Consider the following 26,319-nt stretch of genomic DNA (forward strand, 5'->3'; position numbering starts at 1 on the left):
GAAGAGAAAGAGGAAGAATTCTGGTGAAAGAAATAATAACCAGAATTTCCCCAATTAAAAAAGGGATACTTATACCCTGATCCTGGAAGCCTAAAAAGTCCCAGAGTAAACCCAAACAGAAGAATTCCAAGACATATTGTAATTAAAATGGTAAGGACAAATGAAGAGATAGATCCTGAAAGGCAGCAAGAGGAAAGCAAATATTCACACAACTCACATCAGATTTCCCAAATTAAATTCTATAGGTAAAGGTAAAAGGTAAAGGCCCTCCCGTTGATCGTCGATTTGCTCGAGCGGGCCCAGTAACGTCTCCATTGGAGACTTTGTTGTTACTGTGTCTGGCATATCCAATACTCTCGGTAGCTTGCCGGGCTCCCCGAGAGGGGCGGAGGAATCGAACTCGGGTCGGCCATGTTGGCCGCTTGTAAGGCGAACGCCCTACCCGCTGTGCTATAAATTCTATAGACCAGGAAGAAATCATATGATATAACCAACGTCTTAAATAAAAAGAACTTCTAACAAAGAATCCTCTAGCTGTCCAGATCATCACTTTTATTTGAAGGAATGATAAAAATATTTTCAGAAAGCAACAACGAAAACATTCTTGGCTTCTAAGTCAGCAAATTAATGTTTGTCTATAGAAAGCAAGGAAATTCTACTTATATACTGTAAGATACCTAAACATAAAATGGGGCGGGGGGGGAGAAATAATAAAGGAGACTCCAACAATGAACTTAATACTTAACTGGTTTAAATATAGAAGGGAAAATAAGATTAAACTACATGAGATCCTCAAAGAAAAATGCTTTGAAGAAGGAAGAGGAGGCAAATGGAAATTCATCACTATGTAAAAGACCAGTATCAAAATGCATACAGAGAAAAGAAGGGAAATTTTAAGTAAGGAACAAAAACAAAATTTAAATATTCCCCAGAGTTCTTAGTTAAATGGTAATCTTAGGGGCTGGGATGGTCATACTTGTATCAGACCAAATAGGTTCAAACTAAAGAAGGTAATAAGAGATAGAGGTGAACATTATATACAAGGAACAATTATATCAAGAGTACTTAAGTCTTATCAATATATATGAAGCAAATGAAGAGCATCAAAGTTCTTAAAGCAACTATTAACAGATATGAGGAGATTCATCAATGGCAACATAATACTACTAAAATAGTTTAGCATACCATTCTCATCATTGAATCAGGCTAGCAGAAAATCAGAACAGAAACAGCAGTTCTACAAAGGAGTTGGAGTTGCTGGTACCAATAAACAACAACAAGACTCTCCTCTACACCCAAAAGCCAGTTACACAGTCTTCTCCATTTGACACAGAACGTTCTCTAGGAGAGAAAACATACTGGGAAACAAAACAAGTGTCCATAAAATCATGACGATAGAAATCATCAAGTTTCTTTTCAGAACGCAATGCTAATCAGGTAGATATTAACCACTAAAAAGGATTTAAACCCTAGGAAAATCCAAAAGCTTGGAGAGTAAAGTCATACTAAATAACTACTGTTTCAAAGAGGAAATCAAGGAGAAAATCAGTCATGAAAAGGAGAGCAAAAACCAAAGTTATCGGAGTTTGTGTAACACAGAGAAAGCAGTACTAGAAGTTCATACCAACACAGATTATATCAAGAATCAAACAAAGCTTAAATAAATTACCATCTTAAGCAGCTGAAGAAACTAGGAAAAGGACAACAGATAAAACCCAACATATGGAATGAAGGAAGTAATTAAAATTAAAGTGGAAATAAATGATACAGAAATTTGGAGAAAATGATGCTGAACTTAAGAAATCGGTAGAGAAGATCAAGGAAAGAAGAACTAGTTTTTCAAAAGAATAATCAGAATTGATAAACCCTTAGGTAGACTCACAAAGATAAAACTGATAAATTAGATACAACGTACCTCAAAAATACAAAAGAGCCCCCATGCAAGATGTCCGTCGGTGCAGCCCAAGCATTGTGGCCCTGCGCTTGGCCACCCACACCCCCTACCATCAAATCTATGCCAGTGGTAGCCAGGAAACTGCTTCCTGCCCCTTGAGTATCAGGCAATTCCCTGGTGTAATATCCAATGTCACCAGCAAATCTTTGCAATTCGTGTTCAGTTCTATTTGAAAGTAAACTCTGAAAACTTAAAAAAAAAAAAAAAAAAAAAAGAGGGGCCAGAGCGGCAGGTAGGGTATTTTGCACATGGCCAACCCAAGTTAGATCCCAGGCACTGCATTTAGTCTCCCCTGATCACCAAGAGTGATCCCTGAATGTAAGTGAGGAATAAACTGTACCACCCAGGAATATGCTCTGAGCACTGTGGGGTGTGTCCCAAAAACAATACAAAGGATGGGCTGGAGGGGTACTATAGCAGTAGTGTGTTTGTTTGCCTTGCAAGTGCACCAACTTGGGTTCAATCTCCAGCATCCCATAGTGTCCCTCAAGCACTAGCAGGTGTTATTCTTGATTGCAGACCCAGGAGTAAGTCCTGAGCAATGCCAGGTGTGACTCCAAATCTTAAAGAGAGAGAGAGAGAGAGAGAGAGAGAGAGAGAGAGAGAGAGAGAGAGAGAGAGAGAGAAGCTATTGATATAATTCAGCACAGAGCACATGACTTGCATGTGAAAAATCCTGGGTTAATTCCCTGGCATTGCAGAAAACTAAAATAATTATACAAACTATTACTTTGAATAACTATACCACTAAGATGGAGAATCTAGAAGAAATAGATTAATTTTCAAAATCATACTACTTCCCAAGACTTAATTAGGAGAAAATTTAAAAAACTGAAAAGGGAAATGACTGGTAGGGAAATTGAAATAGCACTCAAAGAACTCCAATATGAAAGCTTGAATCCAAATGAGTTTACTAGTAACTTCTCTCAAATCTTCAACTAGAATTTATTACCAGTCCTTCTCAAGCCCTTGCAGAAAATTTAAGGAATATAATTCTTTTCTAACCATTTCTATGAGATTAATATTATCCCAATACCAAAAGTAGACAAAAACATTTCTAAAATAGAAAACTACAGATTAGTATCCTTGATGAACATAGAGAGATCCTTAACGAAACCTTAGCCATATCTAGTAGTACATACACCATGATCAAGTGGGATTCAACCAAAGGATCCATGCATGGTTCAATTCATACAAATCAATTAATATAATACATCTTGTCAATGGAAGGAAAATAATTAACTTACAATTAATTTTGCTTGCTTCAGCAGCACATATACTAAAAACTTAAAATTAAACTAATAGAGAGAAAAGTTCTGGCTTTTTTTGTCTTGTTTTGGGTTTGAGGGCCACACGCAGCAGTACTCAGCATTTACTCCTTGCTCTGAGCTCAGGGATTATATCTGGCTGGGCTCAAGGGACCATGTAGGGTGCCAGGGATTGAACCTGGGTCATCCACAGGCAAAGCATGAGCCCTTCCTGCTATACTATCTCTCCAACCACATCAGAAAGTGTTCTTGATAATATTCCACATCCACTTATGATTAAAAAAAAACACTTAGCAGAGTGGGGATAGAGAGAGCTTACCTCAATATAGTAAAGGCCATATACAAAGTCCCACATTTCAGAGGTGAAAACTGAAGGCCTTTCCTCTTGTACATACAAGGCAAGGACATACACTCTTCACCAATATTATTCAACATGCTATTGAGTTGAAAGTTTTAGGTGTAGTAGTTAGGCAAGAAAAAGGAACTAGAGGGATTCAAATTGGAAAATAAGTTGAATTCTCATTGTTTGCAGATTACATGACATACACATAAAAAGAAACCCTAAAGCTCCACCAACAAACAAATTTAGATTCACAGTAAACAAATGCAGTAAAGGGGCAGACTATGAAATCAAAGCAACACACACATATTTTTGCAAACAGCAAACTAAAATAGAAAATATTTTTAAATCCCATTTACACTTATGTCCAAAAAACTTTCATAAGAAACAAAGTAACAAAAGGTTAAAAAGATGCACTGAAAGAAATAGAAATAAACTATTTTAAGAAAAAGAAAAGGACATAAGGAAATGAAAAAATATTTCATGTTTATGGCTGCAAGAATTAACATTGTTAAAAGTGACCACTAAACATTAACAAAACATTAAATGGTATTTGTCAGAGACATACAGCAACTAATATTAAAATCTGCACATAAAATCTGCACATAAATAAAACTATTCAACTAGCCAAGGCAATGTAATAAAGAGAAACATTGATTTGTTGTCCTTAAATTATACTATAAAGCTGTAGTAGTCAAAGCAGTGTGGTAAGATCAAACTCTCTGCTCAATGGAACAGAATTGAGAGACCAGAAGTAAACCTACTGTGTATAAGACAGGTAACTTATAACAAAGGAACTAGATGCATTGAGAGAGGAAAAAGTCTTTTCAACAAATGGTGATTGAAAAACTAGTTAACAAACTGCATACCCAAAACTTCTTTTAAAATGAATTAAAGATCTTGGTATTGGACCCAAATCCTTAAAATAATCAAGGAAAGCATAGGCAGAGCTCTCCATGACACTGATTTCAGAAGTATCTTAATGACTTGACTCCATTGACAAAACGACAGCAAAAATTAATGAGACTGCATCAAAATAAAACATTTCTGCACTTTGAAAGAATTACAGCTAAAATTAAAGAACACCCTCCAGAATGGGGAAAAAATATTACCATATATGTGATAAAGGTATGCTATTCAAGATATGGAAAACATTTGCAAACCCAACAAAACAAAAACAAAAGAATAACCTATCAGAAAGATGGGAAGAGTACTGAAAAGACACATCTAAAGAACTTGTACAGATGGACAACAGACTTGTGAAAAGGTGTTCATCATTACTGGCTATTAGGGAATTGCAAGTCAAAATGACTGTGCAATATCACTTCATACCAGTGAGAATGCCATACACCAAAGACTGTGCACATTGGGATGCTGTGGTAAAGGAACCCTTTCACTGTTGATGGGACTGTCGCCTGGTACAGCCTTGGTGGCAAACAGTATAGAGATGTCTCAATTAAAAACAGAACTCCCTGTAAACTAGAGATTCCACTCCTTAGCATCTATCCTAACACAAAGATGTTAATTTGAAAAAATAAATGCATACTTGTGCTCATTGCAGCATCTGGAAACGACTCAAGCTCCCAGAAACAGATGAGCAGGTAAATAAATTGTGATATATACCTGAGAGTCTGCCATTAGAACTGAGTTTGCTGAGTAGGGGCCATCCAGGATGAGTCGTGTTTTTCAACCAAAGGCCATTTGAATGTTCACAGGGAGCAAACTGGTAGAACAAGGGGATCACTGGAAGGACACAGAGTTCAAGGGGGGCCGTGATTAGGAAAGGGCAGAGAAACCTTTCCCTAGAGTGAGTGATGGACGGATGCAACTGGTGCTTGTGAGTGTGATAGAATAACCCTGTATTTCTGAAACATTAGTATTAACACTATTATAAATCACAATAGCTTTTTTAAAAAAAATTTTGGTGTATATATACAGTGGTACATATACTACTCTGTTGTTAAAAGAAATGAAATCTTGTCTTTTGTTATGACTTGGATGGAACTAGAGTTGTCAAGTTAAATGAAACAGGTCAGAAGAAAAGGACAAATAACTAGTGATATCACTCTTATAAAGGAGCACAGCAAGAAAATGAATAGTGTTCAATAAAAATGAACCTTTGGACTATGACAACAGAACTGAGATTACATAGGTAGCAGCGGGGGAGGAGGATAGAGAGTTAGGAATGAGTTGGACTAGAAAGGGCTGAGGTGGAGCCTTTGGAAACGTCAGTGTGGTTGTACACCAAAAACTATTTTTTATGATAAAAATGATTTTTTATGTTTATAATGGTTATAAATATAACATTATAATCTATGTTATCATAATAACACTATTATAATCCATAACCATTAATGCTGTTATAATTCACATTCATATGATTTTATAATATAGATATTTTTTACTTAAAACAAATTTAAATGGGTTGTCATTATAGTTGTAGATTCAAGAACATTAGCCCGGGAGGAGATCTTGGGGATCAGATTTAACCCTCTTTTTTGTTGATTTTGGATGAGATCTCAGGCCTAAGGACCAATCTTTTTTGTCAGTACATGAAAACTCTGCTTAATTTTTCAAACCGTTCATTGAACTTTGCACTTTACATGTTTGACCTGCTCTAATTTATTTTGCTCCTAATATAAGAGCTCATGTATTTAAAATGTTCACTTTCATATGCATTTATGCAAAACTTCAGTAATTTCTGTTTTTTTCTCTAGGTAAATTGCAAAAAGAAGGTGCATTATCAAGAGCCTCTGATGAAAGCCTCAATAAAGTTCAGGAAGTTGAGTCCCCAGTGTTTAAGGAACTACCCGGTGCCAAGGGGAGCGATGACAGCTCCGTCCCTCTAACGGGGGCAGCCGGGGAGGCCTTGGGGCCCGCAGAAGGCACCTCAGGAAACCACCCTCGGGCCTCCTACGGTGAGTCCACCTTCTGGTGAGGGTCTCTGAATGGAAAGGGGATGCCCATCCAGGCCTGGGGGTGGGGACTCAGTTTCAGGGCATGCAGAGTGGCCCTGCTCATCTTTTAATTAAAGAAAATATGGACACCAAAAGGCCCAGCAGATAACTTCGATTGTCTCAAGGCTTACTCTAGCTCTGCAGCTTTTCTCTGATGCCTTTCATCATAGTCTGCCTGCTTGGTGCTGGGTGCACGAGCTGTCCCCATGTGCTGCATGTTATATAGCAGCTAGCTGGCGACCGGAGGTGGGTTTCTTCGAAGAATGCTAGCTGCATGCAAAGTAAAAGCTAAAATTGGAACTCAGGAGTCGCCCTATTGTGGAACTGCAGAGACTTCAGAAAACGTGCAGAGCATGCTGTAGTGCCTGCAGTGTACAAATGGACACAGTTTGTCCATAATGTTTGCAGAGAGTGAGAAGCATCAGCCTTTGCCCAGTCTGCTCAGGAACCTTCCTGACTTCCTTTCCCTGCAAGGTGACACCCTGGTAGCCTTTTTCTAAGGCATGGTCTTGAAATTGGCCCTCGAAAAGCAAATTAATATTGCCTTTGTGACCTGACAAGCATGATCAGCCTTTCTAAGGAGCACTTAGAGTGTCTGCCTCACTGGGAACTAAGTTACACCTCTCTCACGTCACTGTCCTCTTCCTGTAAGGAGTGACTTATAGAAAGTGCTTTAGGAGTTTCCAAAAGGTAGTTTCATAGAGAGCTTAAGCAGCATATGTTCAAAAGGCCACATTATTGGATTATCCTTTCGTTTGTGTGTACATTTCCTTTTTTAAAAAAGTAGCTGTACCACGTGGCCTTGAGAGGCCATTTAGACCACAGAGCATGTGGTGGGTCGGGTCCCTGGCTGTCTGAGTGGGCATAAGGCTGCTTCTGACCCTTCCAGGAAGGGCGCTTTCCATGACCCATGGCTCCGTCAAGTCACCCATCTCCAATGGCACATTCGGCTTCGACAGCCACACTCGGAGTGACGGGCATGTGTACCACACCGTGCACAAAGACTCGGGGCTCTACAAAGACCTGCTGCACAGGATCCACACCGACCGGGGCCCCGAGCCCATGCCCGAGAGCAGTGCCCGGCTGCTGCGGCGCAACAACAGCTACACCTGCTACACCGCTGCCATCTGCGGGCTCCCGGTGCATGGCGCCTGCCGGACCCCCGATGCGGCTGCCGAGGACAGCGAGAAGCTGGTGGCCGACACCGTCTCCTACTCCAAGAAGAGACTCCGCTATGACAGCTACTCCAGCTACTGCAACGCCGTGGCCGAGGCCGAGATCGAGGCCGAAGAGGGGGGCGTGGAGATGAAGCTGGCCTCTGAGCCCTCAGACCCCGAGCGGCCGCGCGAGGACCCCACGGAGGAGGAGAAGGAGGAGAAAGACACTGCCGAGGTCCACCTCCTGTTCCATTTCCTGCAAGTCCTGACAGCCTGCTTCGGATCCTTCGCTCATGGAGGCAATGATGTGAGGTAAGCAGGTTCATATCTTCAGCCAGCGCTTTGTATGCCCAGCCCTGTGCTGCCGTGGAGCTCAGAAAGCCCTGTCCATAGGGGATGGCAGGGCCGCTGGGCGCAGACAAGGAGTAGCGGAACAGTGTGCAGAGTGGCAGTCAGAGACCAATGTGAAAGGTCCGTGTGGTGCCAGCTGGTTGGCTGAGAGCCCCAGAGAGGATCCCCAGAAGAGGGCAGGGCACGAACCCGAGTGAGGGGCTTGTCATAAGACTTCTCAGATGGAGCAACCTTCAGTTACTGCTGTTACCTTTCCTTCCTTCAGACCTCTTGTTTCTGTCCTAGTCCAGACAACGTGTTGTTGTGGCGTTTGGTACCACCAGGTGCCTAGGCTGTCCGTTTGATGGCTGAGTTTTCAGGCACTGTCTGTCCACATGGTACTATGTTTCTATACTCAGGAGAAGGAAAACCTGCCCACTAGGCAAGAGCCTGAGCATCTTACTGTGCTCAGTAGGACCTGACGGATTCCTTGTTCCTTTATTCGCAGACCAGGTCTGGTCCTGTTCAGTCCTTTCTTGAAATGTCTGGAGTACCATACCCCTAGCCCACTTACTTATTAAGAATTCTTTATTGAAGCCTACTATTGAACTTTGTACTTTATATACTATTGGCAAATATTATTAGCTGGGTCTCTTCTAAATTCTAGTTAGAGAGCTAAAAAAATCTCTCTCTCTCTTTCTCTCTCTCTCTCTCTCTCTCTCTGTCTCTGTCTCTCTCATCTTTTGGGTGTTGTGGTTGCAGTAGAGGTATTAAGTGGCCATTATGTTCGGTCTATAGTCTACTTTCAGTCCACATCTCCCATCCCGAGCGGGCCCTCCTAGCACTCTTCATTTGGTGGCCCCTTCTCTACCTGAGCTGCCTTTTCCCCCAGCATGCAAGGATGCGAGGATGGCTTCTAAGCTGTGGAGTAATCCTCCTGGTATTTATCTCTACTGGTCTTGGGTGTTAGTCTTCCATTCTCTGACTATATATTCCACAAATGAGTGCAATCTTTCTATGTCTTCCTCTCTTTCTGACTCACAGAAGTGAAACTTTTCTTGTTCGGGATTACACAGCTAGAAAAAAGCAACCTGGGGACCAGCACTTTGTACCTCTGCACCCACTCACAGTGTCTAGAGGGTAGTGTGGGCAGGAGGAGACCAGCCACAGAGCCATGCAGACCTGTGTGGTTCTGTGCATATTCCATCCCAGCAGGTCAAAAACGCTGGAGATCCAGTCGATGACTCTTAGATATATAAGGGAGGAAGACACAGGTCACACCACCATCCTCAGGACTGAAGAGTCAGACAAATTCAGGGAGATATGGAGGAAGTTACTCTGGAGTGGAAACTACCAATGCCAGGTAGAGATTCTGAGTCACATTAGCAAATGCCAGAATCTCCGTGTCAAGATGAAGGACCTAGCGGTAGGGTCACAAAATTGTAAGTTTTTACCTCTTGAATCTCTACCAGATCGTCATAGTGAATATTGAAGAAATATATACCATTTCTTCCTCATTTCTATCCCTAATGGATAACATAGAGAGTTTGTAAGAAAAGATGACTAATGTAAGCAAAGAGATGGAAATCCTAAGGAATAACCATAGGCAAACACTAGAGATAAAAAGTACTGTAACAGAAATGAGAACACCTTTGATGGTTTCACTGGTGGATTAGACATGCCAAGCCATAGGACATTTTGATACAATTCTTGAAAACAGAAAGAAAACTCAGCTTGGAAAACTGTAGAATGGACTATTCAAGGACAGTGGCATAATCACAAAAGGTATAACATAATGAAAATAACAGAAGGAGATAAAGAAAAAGAAACAGATTGACAGAACATTCCTAAATTAATATTAGACTACTAACCACAGATCCAAAGAGTTATGGAATACCAAGTGTGAGAACTTCCTGCTCTCTCTCTCACACACACACACACACACACATACACACGCATGCACGCACACACATAAAATACACACACATGTACACATACATAACATAATGTAGGTGTAAGCATAGCACTTTTTAACTGCAGAAAATCAAATCTAAAGAAAAATCCTGAAAACAGGGGTGGGGGGGAGTCACTTTACCTATTAAAGAAAAAAGTCCAAATTATACTCAGCATCCTAGAAACCATACAATCCAAAGGGTACTGAAGTGGAATATTTAAAACCTTGAGACAAAATTCACCAACATAAACTTTTTACCTGTGAAATTATCCTTTAAAAGTAGAGAAACAAGGTGGAGTTCATGACCAATTAAATCAGCCTAATCAGTGGCTGAATAAATAGCAGTACTCCTACATTAAAAAAAAAAAAGTAGAGGAGGTATGGTGCCGCTAGCAGGTCAATCTGTACCTGTGAGGCAAGTGCATCTGCAGCCTGATGGCGCCTTAGACTTCCAGATACCCCAAAATTGCTGCTATGCCTTTGGCCAGACCCCAAAAACTTGGGGCAAAGTTTACCAAGAAAGTAAATGGCCAAAAGTTAGGTATGTGGGAAACAGCCACAAACCACCTCCAGCTCAGCTATATAATTGGAGGCATGTCCTCTCTGGTTCCTGATTGAACTGCTTAACGGCCATGATCCCAGAGACTCAGAAACAAATCTCGAAACCCAAAGGCTTTTGGCAGAAATGCGTCCAGTCCCTGCAGTAGGTTACCGATGCCGGGCCAACCCAGGTGGGAAAGGGTGCTGTTCCTCCACCTGCTCCCCCTTGGTGACTCGGTGGCCGCCATCCTCCAGAGGCCACTGGACAGTCAGGTTTGGGCCCACAGTGTCAAAACTTGTTGGACCTCACGGGATGGGGGTGGAGCCGGTCCTGTCCTCCCCACCCCAATGAGACCCCAAATCATCACCCACGAACAGCCTCTCTGGCTCCTGATCAAGCTGCTTAACAGCCATGATCCAGGAGATTCCGAAACAAATCTTGAAACCCAGTGGCTTTTGGCAGAAATGTGTCCGGACCACGCAGTAGGTTACTGTCGCCAGGCCACCCCAGAGGGGAAAGGGTGTTGTCCCTCCACCTTCTCCTGATTGAGACGGCTTAGTGGCCACCATCCTCCAGAGGTCACTGGACAGTCATGTTTGGGCCCACAGTGACCCGCGGGGCCTCGTGGGATGGGGGTGCAGCCAGCCCTTTCCTCCCCGTCCCAACGAGACCCCGAGTTGCCGCCCATGAACGGCCTTTCTGACTCCTGATCAAGCTGCTTAACGACTATGATCCCAGAGACTCAGGAGCAAATCTCAGAACCCAGCAGGGTTTGGCAGAAATCCCTCGATTTAAGTGTTAAAATTTTGGAATTTCAAAATCGTGTGGCCACTACTGCAGCCACGCGACATCATATGTTATTCATAACCAGCAATAGAAAACAAATTGTCTACGGTTGCCTTTTCAGCACATCTAAGTGTTGGGGTAAAATCTCAAATAATAGTGGTGGGTCTGGTGTCAAAATATTGAATGTTATCAAAGTAGGGAGAGAGTAATGTGGAAATCATCTGCCCCACAGGCAGGGGAAGGGTTTGGGATGGGGGTATACTTGGGTTGTTGGGGGTGGAGAATGGGCACTGGTGAATGTACGGGTGTTTCATTGTATGACTGAGACTTAGACCCGAAAGCTTTGTAACTGCTCTTATGGTGATTCAATAAATAAAATTATAAAAAATGAAAAAAATAAAAACTATCAAGCAAAAAAAAAAAGTGGGGAGAAACAAGACCCTTTCCATTTTGAAACAGGCAAAATAAAGGAAAGTTGTTGCCAATAAACCTGCCTCCCAAGAAAGATTAAAAGAAGCTTTTTACAGAGAATGAAAATAATGTAGGTTGGACAGAAATTCAATTCCACATAGTTTTTTAAAAAAGTATCAAAGAAGGACTAAGTGATGGTATAAAAACAGCCTTTTTTCAGTGCCAGAAATAAAACCTAATGCTTCACTTATGCAAAACAAATGTTCTATCACTGAGTCACATCCAAACTATTCTTATTCTTAATTGTTGTAACATAACGCTCAAAATATTCAATTATGTGTTTATGTGCATACTGCAAGTACATATGAATGTGTGAAATAGTAGTAAAATGCCTTTTCTCAGACCACAATAGAATTAAATTCCATGAGAGTGTGTATATGCATGTGTATGTGTGACTGCAGTGATACAGAGGATGATGGTTGGAGAAATTGGGATTGGGATTAAATTTTAAGGTGCCCACACTACCTGTGAAGTGGTACATGTAATTTGAGAGTGGACTTGTATTATAATTTCACATTGTAAACTCTTGGACTATCATTAAAAAGAAAAGTTTAAGAAAATATATTCTACTGAATGGGAGGAAGTAGTCAAGCACCATCCATCTGCCAAAGAGCTGATAGCTAAACTGTATAGATGTTCACAAAACAATAAAAACCAGCCTCATCAGAAAGGGGGTGAGAAGAAAGTACCTGCAAGACATACCTGCTGGCCAACAGGCACATTTGAAAAATGCGCATCACTGCTGATTATCAGGGAAATCAAAATAAACAAAGCTTATAAACAGCCTCAGACCTGTGAGAATGGCCTGCATCAAAGAGGTCAGAAACAGCGAGTGCTGGAAGGAATGGATGGGGAAGGGTCAAGCATTCACTGTCAGCCTCTTGAAAACATACAAAGATTCCCCCCAAATAAAAAACAGACCCCAGAGATGTGTGCTTCCCCCACCATGCCCCCTTCCCTCTCTGGAACTCCATCTCCACCCCTTGTGTTTAATTAAAATATCCTTTTAGAAAAATATTAGAACTACCATATGATCCCGCAATTCCACCCCTTGGTATCCCAAGAATACAAAAACACTAATTTGAAAAGATAGTACACACACTATCTTATAGCGGTGCTGTTTATAACAGCCAAGATCCGGAAACACTTGTGAACAGCAGCAGGTGAACAGGGGTGACCCCATAGGCACAGTCAGGTCTGGGCTACTGCAGATGTTCTCTCACCTTTTGCTCCAACATGAATGGAAGCAAGAGGGATCCCGGGAACCAGAATGAGAGCGTGAGTCAGCCAGGTGGAGGTAGCTCGGAGCAGTGCTACCTTGCAGGGGTGACCCCAAGAGTCCCATTCCTTGCACAGTGCCACCACCCAATATGACCAATGTGATCATCACAGTACCAGTTCTGCTTGTGACCCCTGTGTCCTGTCACAATCAAGTGAGTGTCAGGACCACATCTGAAAGTGCGTGATCCCAGGGAGCACTACTGCTGAGCCAAGTACACAGACATGGCCACTGTGACAAGTAGAAGGAAAGTGCTGGAGACACAGGGACAAAGACAGAGACCCAGGGAATCTTCGATGTGGCTTTTAAAAAATCAATGTCTAATGAGAGCTAACTCCTGGACTCTGACTGTGGAACTGGTGCTACAAGGGAGAAAGTGAGGAGTGTTCTGAAAGGGTCTGTGGGCAGTGAAGGAGTGTTGGCACTGTAGCACTGCCTGGTGTGATACTGTAGCCCTCTTACAGAACAGTATTACCTTCACTGTATCAGTATCATCCCATTGTTCGTGGATTTACTCAAGCAGGCACCAGTAACATCTCTATTCATCCCAGCCCTGAGATTTTAGCAGCCTCTCCTTACTCACCTTTCCCAACAATTGGAGGCTCTTTCAGGGTCAGGGGAATGAGACCTATTATAGTTACTGGTTTTGGCATATCGAAAACGCCATGGGGAGCTTTCCAGGCTCTGCCCAGGGCAGGATATTCTCGGTAGCTTGCCGGGCTCTCTGAGAGGCATATATATACATATATAGGATTTGTTGCCTACTGTCTGAACTCCATCAAACATGGTGTGGTAATTCTGGAAAATGGGTAGGAAATGTCTTATGATGTGTGGAAACTATCGAGCTCATTCGTCAACGTGGTTTGGCGCTAGCCTCGGGTAATCACAAGCTAAAGTCTGAGCTTGCAAAGCTGTGCAGAGAAGCGATAAAGGAGGACCTCAAAGAAAGCAGAGCAGCAGTGTTGGCCGATGCAGCAGAAGCTAGGAAAAGTATTCACAGTGCTCACCTGTTCTTCGCCAACTACAAGACCAAGATGACTGCCCTCTGATGTTTTGATGGATCTATCACATCTTCCAGAAGGGTAATGGAGAAGATTATCCATGACTTCTACTTGGATCTCTTTGATAGACACGTTCACCTGCCCACATACCAAATTCCACAGGATGGATGTGTCATTCCCAACATTCTCCCTTCTGAAATCTGACACACGATTTCATCAGTAAAGATGCATACAGCACCTATTCCAGACGAGGTCAGACCCGAACACTTGAAGAATCTGCTGCCAGTATTCATCAATACACTGGTTCGGCTCTTCACATACTACCTGTCTGAATGCAAGGTTCCATACCAGTAGAAAACTAGCAGGACCTTTCTGTTGTACAAGAAGGGAGACATCCACAACATCGGCAACTATCACCCAATCTGCCTGTTGCCTGTCGTCTACAAGTTGTTTACTCGAGTCATCCTGAGTAGAATAGGCAGTGTTGGGATCGGGAGTTCCCTAGCCCTGGGAGGCGCGGAGAGACCAGATAGACACAATTCCTGCAGGAGTAAAAACGGGGTTTATTTAGACCAGCATGCTGGGGCTCCGCAGCATACCCCAAAAATGGGCAGTGGCTGAGAGCCCCGAACTTCTTCAAAGGGGATCTTATATAGGCCTTCACTGGCCATTACAGCAAAGCCCGCGCATTTCATAGCCAATAGATTTGTAACAACATACACTTTCTTAACCAATCCATTTAAAAGTACCTCACTCCTTAGCCTATAGATTCAAAGATCAGCATTTACGTACATCGATTGTCAGCACAAGCAAGGTTATAGCTGGAATCATTAAGCCTTAGGTAATCTCCCTTGACCATCCTCGTTTTGAGTTACCCAAGTCTGCAGGGTGCTTTAGTGAGACAATACATTCCAGGAAAGGGCAATTTCCCCCAACCACCCGCATCCTGAGTGATGCATTGGCCGGGATTCAGCATGATCAACCATATCCACATGGTGACCAAGCTCATTGAGGTTTTATGAGAGTTCAAGATGCCGCTCTGTCTAATGTTCATAGATTTAAAGAAGGCCTTTGATTCTGTTGAGACTGAAGCAGTCATTGAAGCCCTAGCCAAACAGGGCTCAATACATCAGGATCCTCCAAGAGCAGTATTACAAATTCATCACCAGGATCTCACCATTCTACAAGAAAGTGATCATTCATGACAAGAGAGGGGTTCCGCAGGGTGATACCATTTCACTGAAACTCTTCAGTGCCACCCTCGAGAACATCATGTGATGACTGGAATGGGAAGGAATGGGAGTGAAGATAGACAGTTGGCAACTACAACATCTCTGCTTCACTGATGACATTGTTCTAATAACACCGAACATTAGCCAAGTGGCACAAATGCTGGCCGACTTCGACTGTGAGTGTAGAAAGGTCAGACTGTAGCAGAATCTCACCAAGACTATGTTCATGAAAAACAAACTAGTCCCTGATGTTCCATTTGCTCTCAGTGAAACGAACATCTCCAAATGCAGCAGTGTTACCTTTTAAAAAAAATTTTAAATTTTTTTATTTTAGTAGGCTGAAAAACCACAAAGTCATATTAATATATTTTTAAAAATCCAACCTAGATTCATGATTTTAAATACCACTTTCAGGATATAACCCTCAGTAGTCCCCAGTGTAGCCCAGATCAACCTCTCCCTTAAAAAAATTAATTAAACATGAGTGGAATTTCCTTATCTTGATTAAGAATAACTATAAGGAATCTTTTCCTAACACCAAATGATGTTAGTGATAAGAAAATCAAATTTTCCCTCTTAGGTTTGAGGAGCAAAGCAAGGATGGCCCATTTCCCCACTTTTCTTCAAGACTGTACTGGAAGTTCTAACTAATGCCACAAGATGAAAAGGGGAATATTTGTATTATTTATTTACTGTGCTCTCTGAAGTTGTTGATAATAGAGTGTCTGGCATTCATTCAGTGTTCCCTCTCCAAACCCATCCCCAGGATCAGTGTACTTCCTCCAGTGACCCAACTCCCTCCCTCTCTATACCTTGCCACCTAAGCAAACTTTTTTTAAATTTTCTTACTATATCTTTAGTCAGATGCTTACACTAGTACTGACTCTTACAGTTTTTATATGCATAATTTCCTCATCTCCACATCACTAAAAGGTATGTAGATTAGGATAGAAGAAGGAAAAAGAAACCAAACTTTACTTGCCAATGATAGAAATAAAAAATTGGGGGAAAGTTCCTAGAATTAGAAAATGATTATAGCAGAGTTGCAGGATACAAGTTTAGGGGGAAAAAAAGCAAAGGCTTTCCTACAGAACCTGTAATGAACAGGCATAATTGAAATTCAAAACCTAATACAGGAGCCAGAAAGATGGTCAGGACTTAAAGCATTTGCTTACATGTTGCCAATTCCAGTTTGATTCCTGATACTACAAGGTCCCTCAGCACCTCTGAAAGTGCCCTCCCCCCCCACATCCAAGCTATATATTTGGGAAACTACAAAACTATAGTTAAATCAAAGAACTATTAAATGAAGAACTATTAGATATACAATTTTTCCATGTTTGGGGATACACTGACTCAATAAGGTTAAAATGTCAATTTATCCCATTTTGATTTATAGATTCAATGCAATTTGAGTCATAATGGCAGCCAACTATTTCGTTGTTTGTAACAAATTGATTCTAAAATTTATATGCCTAACATTACATGTCTGATAAAGTATCCCAATCATTAAATACTGTGGTATCCCAGTCATTAAATAATGCCTAGGCATATAGTATAATAATTCATAGACCTTCTTTGATTAGAATGAAGTTACCCCTCACTAAACCCACTGTAAGTCTAAAATATTCCTAGCTTGAAAATACACTTGATTAACTTAATCCACTGAACATCACAGCCGGGAAAGGCTTTTTAAAAGCCAAAATACACTTTCTGCTAAATGCCTGTTGCTGTTGCATCATTGTAAAGTTGGAACCATCCAAGTCGGAAGCTGTCCATGCACATTTGACCAACCAATGTTTTCTTTCCCTCCCAGCAATGCCATCGGTCCCCTGGTAGCTCTGTGGCTGATCTATGAGCATGGTGCTGTGCTGCAGGAGGCCGTCACTCCCGTCTGGCTGCTCTTCTATGGAGGAGTTGGGATCTGTACAGGTCTCTGGGTCTGGGGCAGAAGAGTCATCCAGACCATGGGGAAAGACCTCACTCCCATCACTCCATCAAGGTAAGCTGAAAGAGGGCAGGAAAATTACTGCAGGCCTGTTCTGGGGGGCAACTTAGTTAGATTGGATGTCTGTAGAAAATCATCAGGAACAATTGATAAACCACAATGCTTATATAAAGTGAAAGGGGAAACAAAAAAGTGCAAAACGGATGGGCAGGCTTGTCCCCCAGGCTCACAGCAGTGCGGAGCAGGCAAGCTGGCAAGTTCGCTCCAGCCACTGCCCTCCTGCCAACACCTGCAGCTGGGCTCCAGTAAGGAGAGGGGCCAAGGACTGGCCAGACCCCTCCCTGTGCCTACCCTGCATTACCCTTCCTCAGGCCTTCTGTGTCCCTGCCCACAGTGGCACTGAGGAGCAGAGAAAATGAGAGTGATGGGCAGATTCAGAGAAGTAAGAAGCTGACTCAGAGGGAGAGAGAAACCCCCCTGAGCCCAGCCCTCCCTGCCAGGGTTGGTCCAACCCAAGGTCTACCAGGCAGGTGCGTTCACCTGACCCATTCTCTGCCATGCCAGTCTGCCATCCCACCTCTAGCTCAGCCAGGTGAAGGCCATGGCCCTTGGTGGGGTCTAGAAGCTTCCTCCCACATGATTTTCTGCTTGGTCCTCCTGCAGTAGATTCACTAGATCCATGACATTAAATAAGTTACAATAGAACTTTCAGAATGCAATTAAAACTGCCTAAGAAACATTTCCCCCCTTTAAATTTATTTTAATGAAAGATTGTTTTATAAAACTAATTTGAAGAAAAATTAGTAATCTGACAAGGGGGGATCCCTTTGTGTAAAAAATGTGCATTTTTAAAAGTGAGAGTATAGTTTTCCTATGCTGCTTTAGAAATAACTAATTTACTATTCTTTACACAGCAGGGATTTCTGACCCAGTTACTCTGAGAGTGGTTTTTGAAAACATATCCGAAAAACAAGGCTATTTAGGGCTGTAAATTGTAGAATGCCGCCTTAGTGTGAATTGTTGCTATTATGCAGTAGTCTCTTGTTCTATTAATGTCATCTGGCTCAGTCAGCAATCAGCAATCCCCCCCAAGAATGTTCTAGTGAGCGTTTGGCCCCCTGGGCTGTCAGTGAAGCCAGTACAAAGAGCTCCTGTGATGTGTCTCCTGCTCCCTCCCGCAGCGGCTTCACCATTGAACTGGCTTCAGCTTTCACTGTGGTGATGGCCTCCAACATCGGACTTCCCGTCAGCACCACCCACTGCAAGGTAGGCCCCCCGCCAGCGCCGCCTTTCATCAAGCTGCCGGGGTCACTCGCAGGCGCCAAGGGAATCTGAGCGAAGCTGGCGGCACTGTGTCTGTGGGCCTTTGCTTTCTCACACTGTGCCTCGAGCCTTTCCTGTGCAGCTGAGACCCACTCGGGCACAACTCTCCTGCCGCTTCCGTGATAAGAGCCTTCTGGCCCTCTCGGTGTGCTTCACACTTTGCTTTGTTTGCGTTGAAGTCCTGAGTTCTGTAGCCATGCTCATAGGCTCAGAGGGGGATTTCACTCAGTTCCAGCCCACTGCAGGAGCCCAGGAGTTGACAGTGGGAGTAAAAATCAGCAGAAATCATCTCACTGGAATTGTAGGACACGGTCGTTTCCGTTTATTCTCCTCTATGGCAGTGGGCAGAATAACTGCATTGCCTTAAGTTCCAATGGGAAATAACTCCTAATATTGATTGCAACTGTGACCAGAACTTCCTTGGGGTTGTGTGAGGGGAGTGTTCCTTGACTGAGGTGGAAGATTATGTTGGGATATTAAGAAGTAAGGAAAGAGAAACAGGATACGAGTTTCAGGGGGTTACTGGAAGCTGCCCTGGATGGAGCTAGGTCTGCCCAATGTCCATAGAGTTTGGAAATCTCCATAGGCAGTGTCTTGAACACAAAACACTGACTTCAGCAGAACTGATATCACTGATATCCAGGGTATTCATTCATTTGGTTGTCACAGGAAAGCTCATTTCTACCTGCTTAGTTTCACTCAGGCCACAGCAGCCCCCAGGCAGACTCCCGCCCTCAACACCCCCCCCCCCCCCCCCCGCAGCTGAACTGCTCCATCCATGTGTCGCTGAGCAAACACCTCACTTGGAGTGGCATTGCGCTTCAAATATCAAGTCCAGACAGTGGAATAGGGGAATATTTTGAGTGGGTCAGCATGTCGAAACAATGCTAGAACTCCAATGTTAGATGACATGGAAAATTGTAGAGGGTGTTTTTATTTTTGGTTTTTCCTCTTTGACTAATATATATATATATATATATATATGTATATATATGAAAGCCTCCATTTTCCAAAGTTGTATTGTGGAAATCATAGTATAGTAGGTAGGGTGCTTGCCTTGCATGCAGAGACCCAGGTTTATTTTCAAATACTCCATATTGTTCTACCCCCACCTTCCCAGGAGCACTTATGAGTGCAGTCAGGAGTAACCCCCTGCACAGATGGGTCTTGCCTTTAAAAAAAATCTATAAAGTGCCAGAAAACTGTGCTACTCTGCTTGGTCTTTTTTTTTTTTTTTTTTTTTTTTTTTGGCCATGCCAGAGGTACTCAGGAGTTACTTCTGGCTCTGCTCTCAGGAATTACTCCTGGCAGGGCTCTGGAAACCATATGGGATACTGAGGATCAAATCTGGGTTGGCCAAGTACAAGGCAAATGCCCTACTGCTATACTATTGCTCAGGCCCTGCTTGGTGCTTTTTAATTTGCATTTAATCCTTCTAGCAATCATGTGAAATCAGTATCCTCATTCCCAGTTTACAGATGATAAAGCTGAGGCTTATTGTTAGGTCACTTTCCTGAGGCCGTACTTTAAGTATGTGATAGAAGGGAATTCAGACCTTCACCTCAGACAAGGTTCCTTTCCATCTTAGCCATAAAGATAATGGGGTGAACAACAACCACAACTCAGATATGTGGGCAGTAGATTTGGCTGTCACCCTGTTAAGAGTGTTGTGAACAAGAACTCACTTAATCTCCCACGAACACTAGGAAGTAAGAACTCTTGTCCTCTGGTTTTACCAGTCAGGGAGTCGGGGGTCTCACACATAGAAAGGCTAAATGGCTCACCCACGATTTCAGAGAGAGTAGCCAGTCTACAGGCAGGACCCACTGTTTTCTGTCTCCACTACACCCTCTAGGTGCAGAGAAAGAAGCGGGGAAGTCAGCAGGGCCTCACTCATCATTCACCCAATGTTATACTCTTTTTTTGGTTTTGTTTTTGGGCCTCACCCGACTGTGCTCAAGGATCACTCCTGGCTGGGCTGGGGACCATATGGGGTGCCAGAGATCAAGCCAGCTTTAGCCATGTGCAGAGTGCTGTATTATCTCTCAGGCCTCTCAATGTTACATTTTTAATTCCAGTTGTTTAAAAATTATATAAGAAGCACATGTCTATCTTTCACCACCACAGAACTGTATGTAGTGAGAAGTATCTCCCCTTCTTTGCATGGTGACCAGCAGGTGGGTGTGGGTGAGAGTTCCTTACCCACAATATGTATTGCTAAATACATATTCAGTAGATTCTTGCTCTATTAATGTCATCTGGTCCAGTCAGCAATCAACAATCCCCACTCCCTCAAGAATGTTCTGATGAGAGTTTGGTCTCCCTGGTGTGTCAGACCAGTACAGAGTGCACCTTGGGAAGGACTATAGTTAGCAATACCTGTTTCTTCTTTCCCTGTTTTAGCTCAAGCTCCTTTACTATGTAAAACCATTTTAATTTGATCCCACTCATTTGCTTGTTTGTGTCTTTACCTCTGGAGTGAAATCACTGAAGAGACCTGTGAGGTCCATTTTCTGGAGTGTTCTGCCTGCTTCCCACAGTATATTTTATGGATTCTGGCCTAATCTGAGTCTTTAATCCTCACTGAATAAACATTCATAATAGTGTGAGCTTTTGGTTCCAGTTCCAGCTTTTTATAAGTACAGTTTTTCCAATACCATTTGTTAAAGAAACTTTCCTTGTTCCTTCCATTTCATGTATATCACTCCTTTGCCATAGATTAACTTTCCATAAATCTGAGGGCTATCAGTTCCCTTCTATTGGCCTGCTAGTCTGTTTTTTGTTTTGTTTTGAGGCCACACCCAGAAACTCAAGGCTTACTCATGGCTCTGTGCTCAGGGATCACTCCTGGTGGTACTCAGGGGACCATGTGGAGGACTGTGATTGGACCCAGGTCAGCTGTGTGCAAGGCCAGACCTTGCCCACTTATACCGTCACTCCAGCCCCTCTGTCTTTATTTCAGTACCATTCAGTTTTGATTAGTAATTATAGGCTTACAGTACAAATTAAAGTCTGGAAGTGCAATACCTCCCATCTTTCTTTTTCTTAGAATTGATTTGGATATTCTGGAAGTTTTATGATTTCATATAAATTTAGTAGATTGGCTCTAAGTCCTTAAAGAATGTCTTTGGAATTTTAATGGGGCTTGTATTGATCCTGTATCATGGTCATTTTAGCAGTGTTAATCCTTACAATCTATGAGCATAGAATTTTTTTCCCCATTTCTTGGTGTTCTCTTCTATTTATTTCATTAGTGACATAGTTTTTGCCATATAAATCTCTCTCATCCTTTATTAACTTGATTCCTAGCTATTTGATGTTTTGGGACACTTTTAAATAAGGTTGTATTTTTATTTTGCTTCAAGTTCATTGTTTTATAAAGAAATCTCACTGTTTTTTCATGTTTATTTTGTAACTATCTTTCTGTAATAGTTTATTGTTCTTATGATTTTTTGGTGGAGTTTTTAAGTTGTATGTCATGTCATTTGCAAATAGTGATAGTTTTAACTCCTTTTTAAATTTTGATCTCTTTGATTTATTTTTCTTGTCTGATTTCTGTGGTAAGAACTGCCAAAACTATATTGAATATGGGGCAGGAGAGATAGTACAGCACGTAGGGCACTTGCCTTGTACGCAGCCAACCCAGTTCAATCCCTATATCACATACGGTCCCTTGGGCACCACCAGGAGTGATCCTTGAGCACAGGGCCAAGATTAAGCCTTGAGCATAGTAGGTGTGACCCAAGAGCCATCAGTAAAAGTAAAGAAAGTGGACACCCTTGCTGTGGTTGATCTCAGGGGGAAGGCTTTCAGTTCTTCACTATTTGCTTGATATTGACTGTGGTCTTGTAAATGGTAGTTAATATTTTTAGGTTTGTTCCCTCTGTTGCTACTTTTTTAGGTTTTTTTTAATCATAAATGGATATTGAATATTGTCAAAACCACATCAATTGATATGATCTTTATCTTGCTTTTTATTGATATGGCATATTGTATTAACTGAATTGCATCCATTGGCCCACCATTGCGTTCCTGGAATGAAACCCACTTGATTATGGGGTGTGATCCTTTTGACATATTGTTAGATTCAGTTCTCTAAGATTTTATTGAGGCTCTTTGCATTGATATTCGTCAGGGATATCAGTATAGTTTTCTTTCTAGCAATAGCTCTGCTTTGCTATTAAGATAATAATGTTAACTTTGTAGAAGCTGTTAGGAAGAAATCATGTTTCTTCAATATTTTGAAAAAGCTTGTGAGTATAGGCACTGTCTTCTTTGAAATTTTGGTAGAACTAGCTAGTGAACTCATCTGAACCAGGACTTTTTGTTCTTTTAAAAAAAATAAATAAGGACTTCTTTATTATATTCAATTTGGGGAACACACCTAGCAATGCTCAGGGGTTACTCCTGGCTCTGCATTCTGAAGTCACTCCTGGTGGTGCTCAGGGGACCAAATGGAATTTAACACGGGTCAGCCACATGCAAGAAAAATGCCTTACCCACTGTCCTATCTCTCTGGCCCCAAGGACTTTTTGTTCTTGAGAAAAAAAAATTAGTTGCAATTTCATGTCAAGTTTATTAACTCCCAGTCAGAAATTAAACCTTATGGTTCTCAGTAGAAGGTGAAAACCACATCACAGAAGAGATCCAACTGGGTTTCATGAAGTTATAGTCTTCTAGGAAGAACACAATGACCTGCGCTATGAATATTCATTGACAACCTGCATATCCTTTCAGTGGTTCTCAACTTTCATTTTATTTTGAAGTGCCATGATTTATAATACTATTAATGATAGTGTTCATGTGCACATTTCCCAACACCCCCCAATATAGTTTTCATTTCCTTGCACCATCATCTCAGAGCCCTTGTTTGGGAAATTCTTAATTTCTGTTTCAATTTCCTTACTCATTACTGGTCTGTGTAAGTTAATAGTGGGTTTTCATATGTAGATATACATAATTATGAATAAAAATATATAAATAAATGTGGTACACCACAGCCTGATGGTGAAAATGGACCATTTAATGCAGAGCTGCTAGCATACTTAGAGAACATCTGAGGGGGCTTGAGGTAAGGACATAGGTTTGATTGATCATTTACATAGACAGACATTTGGCAGAGGAAATTCTCTTGGGGAGATCAACTCAAGAAGACACTCTGTCTCCCAGGGACATCTACACTGTTTTATCTTTCCTTCTAGTTGTATGTTATCAATACTTGCAGTTGTTTGGGGTCTGAGAGCAACAAAGTCTTTTACCATAAAACCCAGACTAAGTCCTCGGGCCAGTTTAGCTTGTCCTTCCCCAGGGGGGTCCTGTGTCTTTAAGCTGTAACAGCTTTCGTCAAGACCATGCATTTATTCTTTCTAGACTGTCCCATTTCGATGCCAGGATAGCTTTCCTCTCACTCTTGGTCCATCCCAGTCCCATGGCAGGACCTCCCTTTTGGGATGTTAGGAACTACAGCAACTGAAGCCTGTCAAGTAATTATGACAGATGCCCTGTAGATATATTTCAGAGTCAATCAACTCCCAAATATTAGGAGCATAGCATTAATGGTCTTTCTGTGTTTAACCAAAGAACATTGCTCTATAGTAAAATATAAAAAGACTATAGGGGAAATAGAAAAGCAAGTACAAATACACAGCACTTCAAATACAAAGCAGTACAAATACAAAGTTCAGAAAGTTTTGGCTCTTTAGTAATGAAGACTGATTTGGGGAGCTATGATAATGAGAGATAGAATACAAAGGAAAGGTTAACTAAATTAGGGATGCTAGTAAGGGCACGATAAGCTTCTCTGGGAGGAGGAAAGGGGCAATTCACTGATGAAGCCTAAAACACTTAGAGTTAATATCCAACAGGCCTTTTCAGGTTTTCTATTTCCTCTTGATTCAATCTAGAGAGACTATGATTCTAGGAATTCATTTACTTCTTTTAGGTTCTCCAACCTAGTTTTTCATAGTAACCTCATTTCTGCTCTAGTTTTTGTTATTTCCTTCCTTCAGCTTACTTTGGGATTCATTTATTGTTATATTTCTAGTTTCTCACACTGTGAATTTAGATAATTGATTTGAGGTTTTTCTTTTTTTTCTGATGTAAACCTGTAAAGCTATGAACTTCCTCCTTAGTTCTGCTTTTGCTGGGTTTGTGTTTTTGTTCCCATTCATTTCAAGAAAACATTTCATTTTTTGTTTGTTTTCTGATTTGGGGGCCACATATGGCAGTGCTCAGGGCTTACTCCTGCCTCTGCACTCCTGGCAGGACTCCGGGAACCATATAGAGTACAGGAATAGACCTGGGTCTGCCATGTGCGAGGCAGGTGCCCTGCCCAGTACTATTATTCCCAAGGAATCTTTTAATTTTTAAAAATTTCTTCTTTGATCCAGTTGTGCCTTAATTTTGTTCAATTTCCAAATGTTAGAACTTTTCCTCTTTTTTTAATGGCTGAGTAGAGAGGCTCTTTTTGTTCAATATTTTGTATATATCAGTTCATTCTCTTCATGCTTGTAAAGTTTCATTAGTGAAATCTGCTGTAAATCTTGTGCTTCCCCTTCTATGTGACTTTTTGCTTCTTTCATGTTGTTTTAAAGAGTCTCTCTGTCTTTGGTTCTTGTCATTTTGATTTAGTGTGCCTTGGTGTGGTTCTGTTTGGGTTTACTTTGATTAGCACTCTTTGAGCTTATTGGATCAGTGCACCCAACTCCCTCTTCTGATTGGGGAAGTTCTCACCTATTCTTCAATGAACGCTTTCTTCCCCCCCCCCCCCTTTCTTCTCCTTCATGAATTTGTATGATTGTAAGGTTCCTGTTGGCGTAGTCAATAATATCCCTTTCATTCTTTTCATTGTTTCTCATTCTGTTTTCTATTGCTTTTCTATTGCTTTTTCCCATGCTGCACAGTATCTTCGAGTTCAGATTAAATTTTCAGCTTCGTCCATTCTAACCCGTGACTTCCTACCATATTCTCTAGCTGTCACTTCTAATGAGTTCCTTCATTTTTGCTATCAGGCTCTCTTCAAGTTTCTCAGTTCAGTTGTTATTTTTCAGACTCTTGAATGATTGTTGTTTTAAAGTCTTCGTGTAGATTACTGATGTCACTGGGGATCTTCCTGATTTTTGTTCTGCTCTGTTGGCACAGTTGAGTTCCTTTGTATTCTCATTGTTTCTAGTGCTCTGTTAACCCACACCTGGTGCTAGGCTGGGCAGGTGTCTTCTGGCACCAGACCTTGTGCTCTTGGCACCTCAGCTGCTAGACTGAGCCACAGGGACTCAGTCACCACCAGTGCTAAGCCAGGTAGGTATCTGTTAGCACTCAGACTTCCCCATTGGCCACCCTGGTACTGGGACTGAGCCAACAGCTGAGGGGTGGGGGGGGGGCAGCGGGGAAGGGCGTTCACCACATCCAGAGGTGCTCAGGGATTACTCCTGGCTCTGCTCAGGTGTTACCCCAGGAATGCTCAGGAGACCATATCAGGAACTGGGATCAAACCAGAATAGCTGGTCAAGGCAAAATATGGGGCCCCATTCTTGATGCTGCCCCACATACTCATATCATCATTGTCACCACTTGGGATGTTGCATGCAGGACAGATGTGTACGAGAGACTCCCGCAGAGTGACAGTGGCCTCTTCTCTCACTGTGATGGCAGCCGCTTGCTCTCCCCAGCCGCTTCACGTTCTGGAGAGCCAGGGTGCTGTCCTTAGGGTTTTCAGTGTCTAATTCTGGGCTTTATCCAGTGACACTGGGGAACCAGACTAGAGTTTAAGTTGAGATTTA

At 42.1% G+C, this 26,319-nt stretch overlaps 1 protein-coding gene across 6 annotated transcripts in view; it reads left to right on the forward strand.

The window, feature by feature from the left end:
- The window catches only part of SLC20A2 (solute carrier family 20 member 2), a 125,256-nt gene that overhangs the window by 89,420 nt on the left and 9,517 nt on the right, over window positions 1-26,319 (forward strand). For all 6 annotated transcript variants that reach the window (XM_056116959.1, XM_056116964.1, XM_056116960.1 and 3 more), the window contains 4 exons: window positions 6,280-6,480; window positions 7,409-7,988; window positions 17,087-17,272; window positions 18,400-18,484. In XM_056116959.1, coding sequence (XP_055972934.1) covers window positions 6,280-6,480; window positions 7,409-7,988; window positions 17,087-17,272; window positions 18,400-18,484 — 1,052 coding nt within the window. The remainder of the gene's footprint in view (window positions 1-6,279; window positions 6,481-7,408; window positions 7,989-17,086; window positions 17,273-18,399; window positions 18,485-26,319) is intronic.

The sequence above is a fragment of the Sorex fumeus genome, unplaced genomic scaffold, assembly GCF_029834395.1.
Source record: "Sorex fumeus unplaced genomic scaffold, SorFum_2.1 ptg000033l, whole genome shotgun sequence".
NCBI classification, from domain to species: Eukaryota; Metazoa; Chordata; class Mammalia; order Eulipotyphla; family Soricidae; genus Sorex; species Sorex fumeus.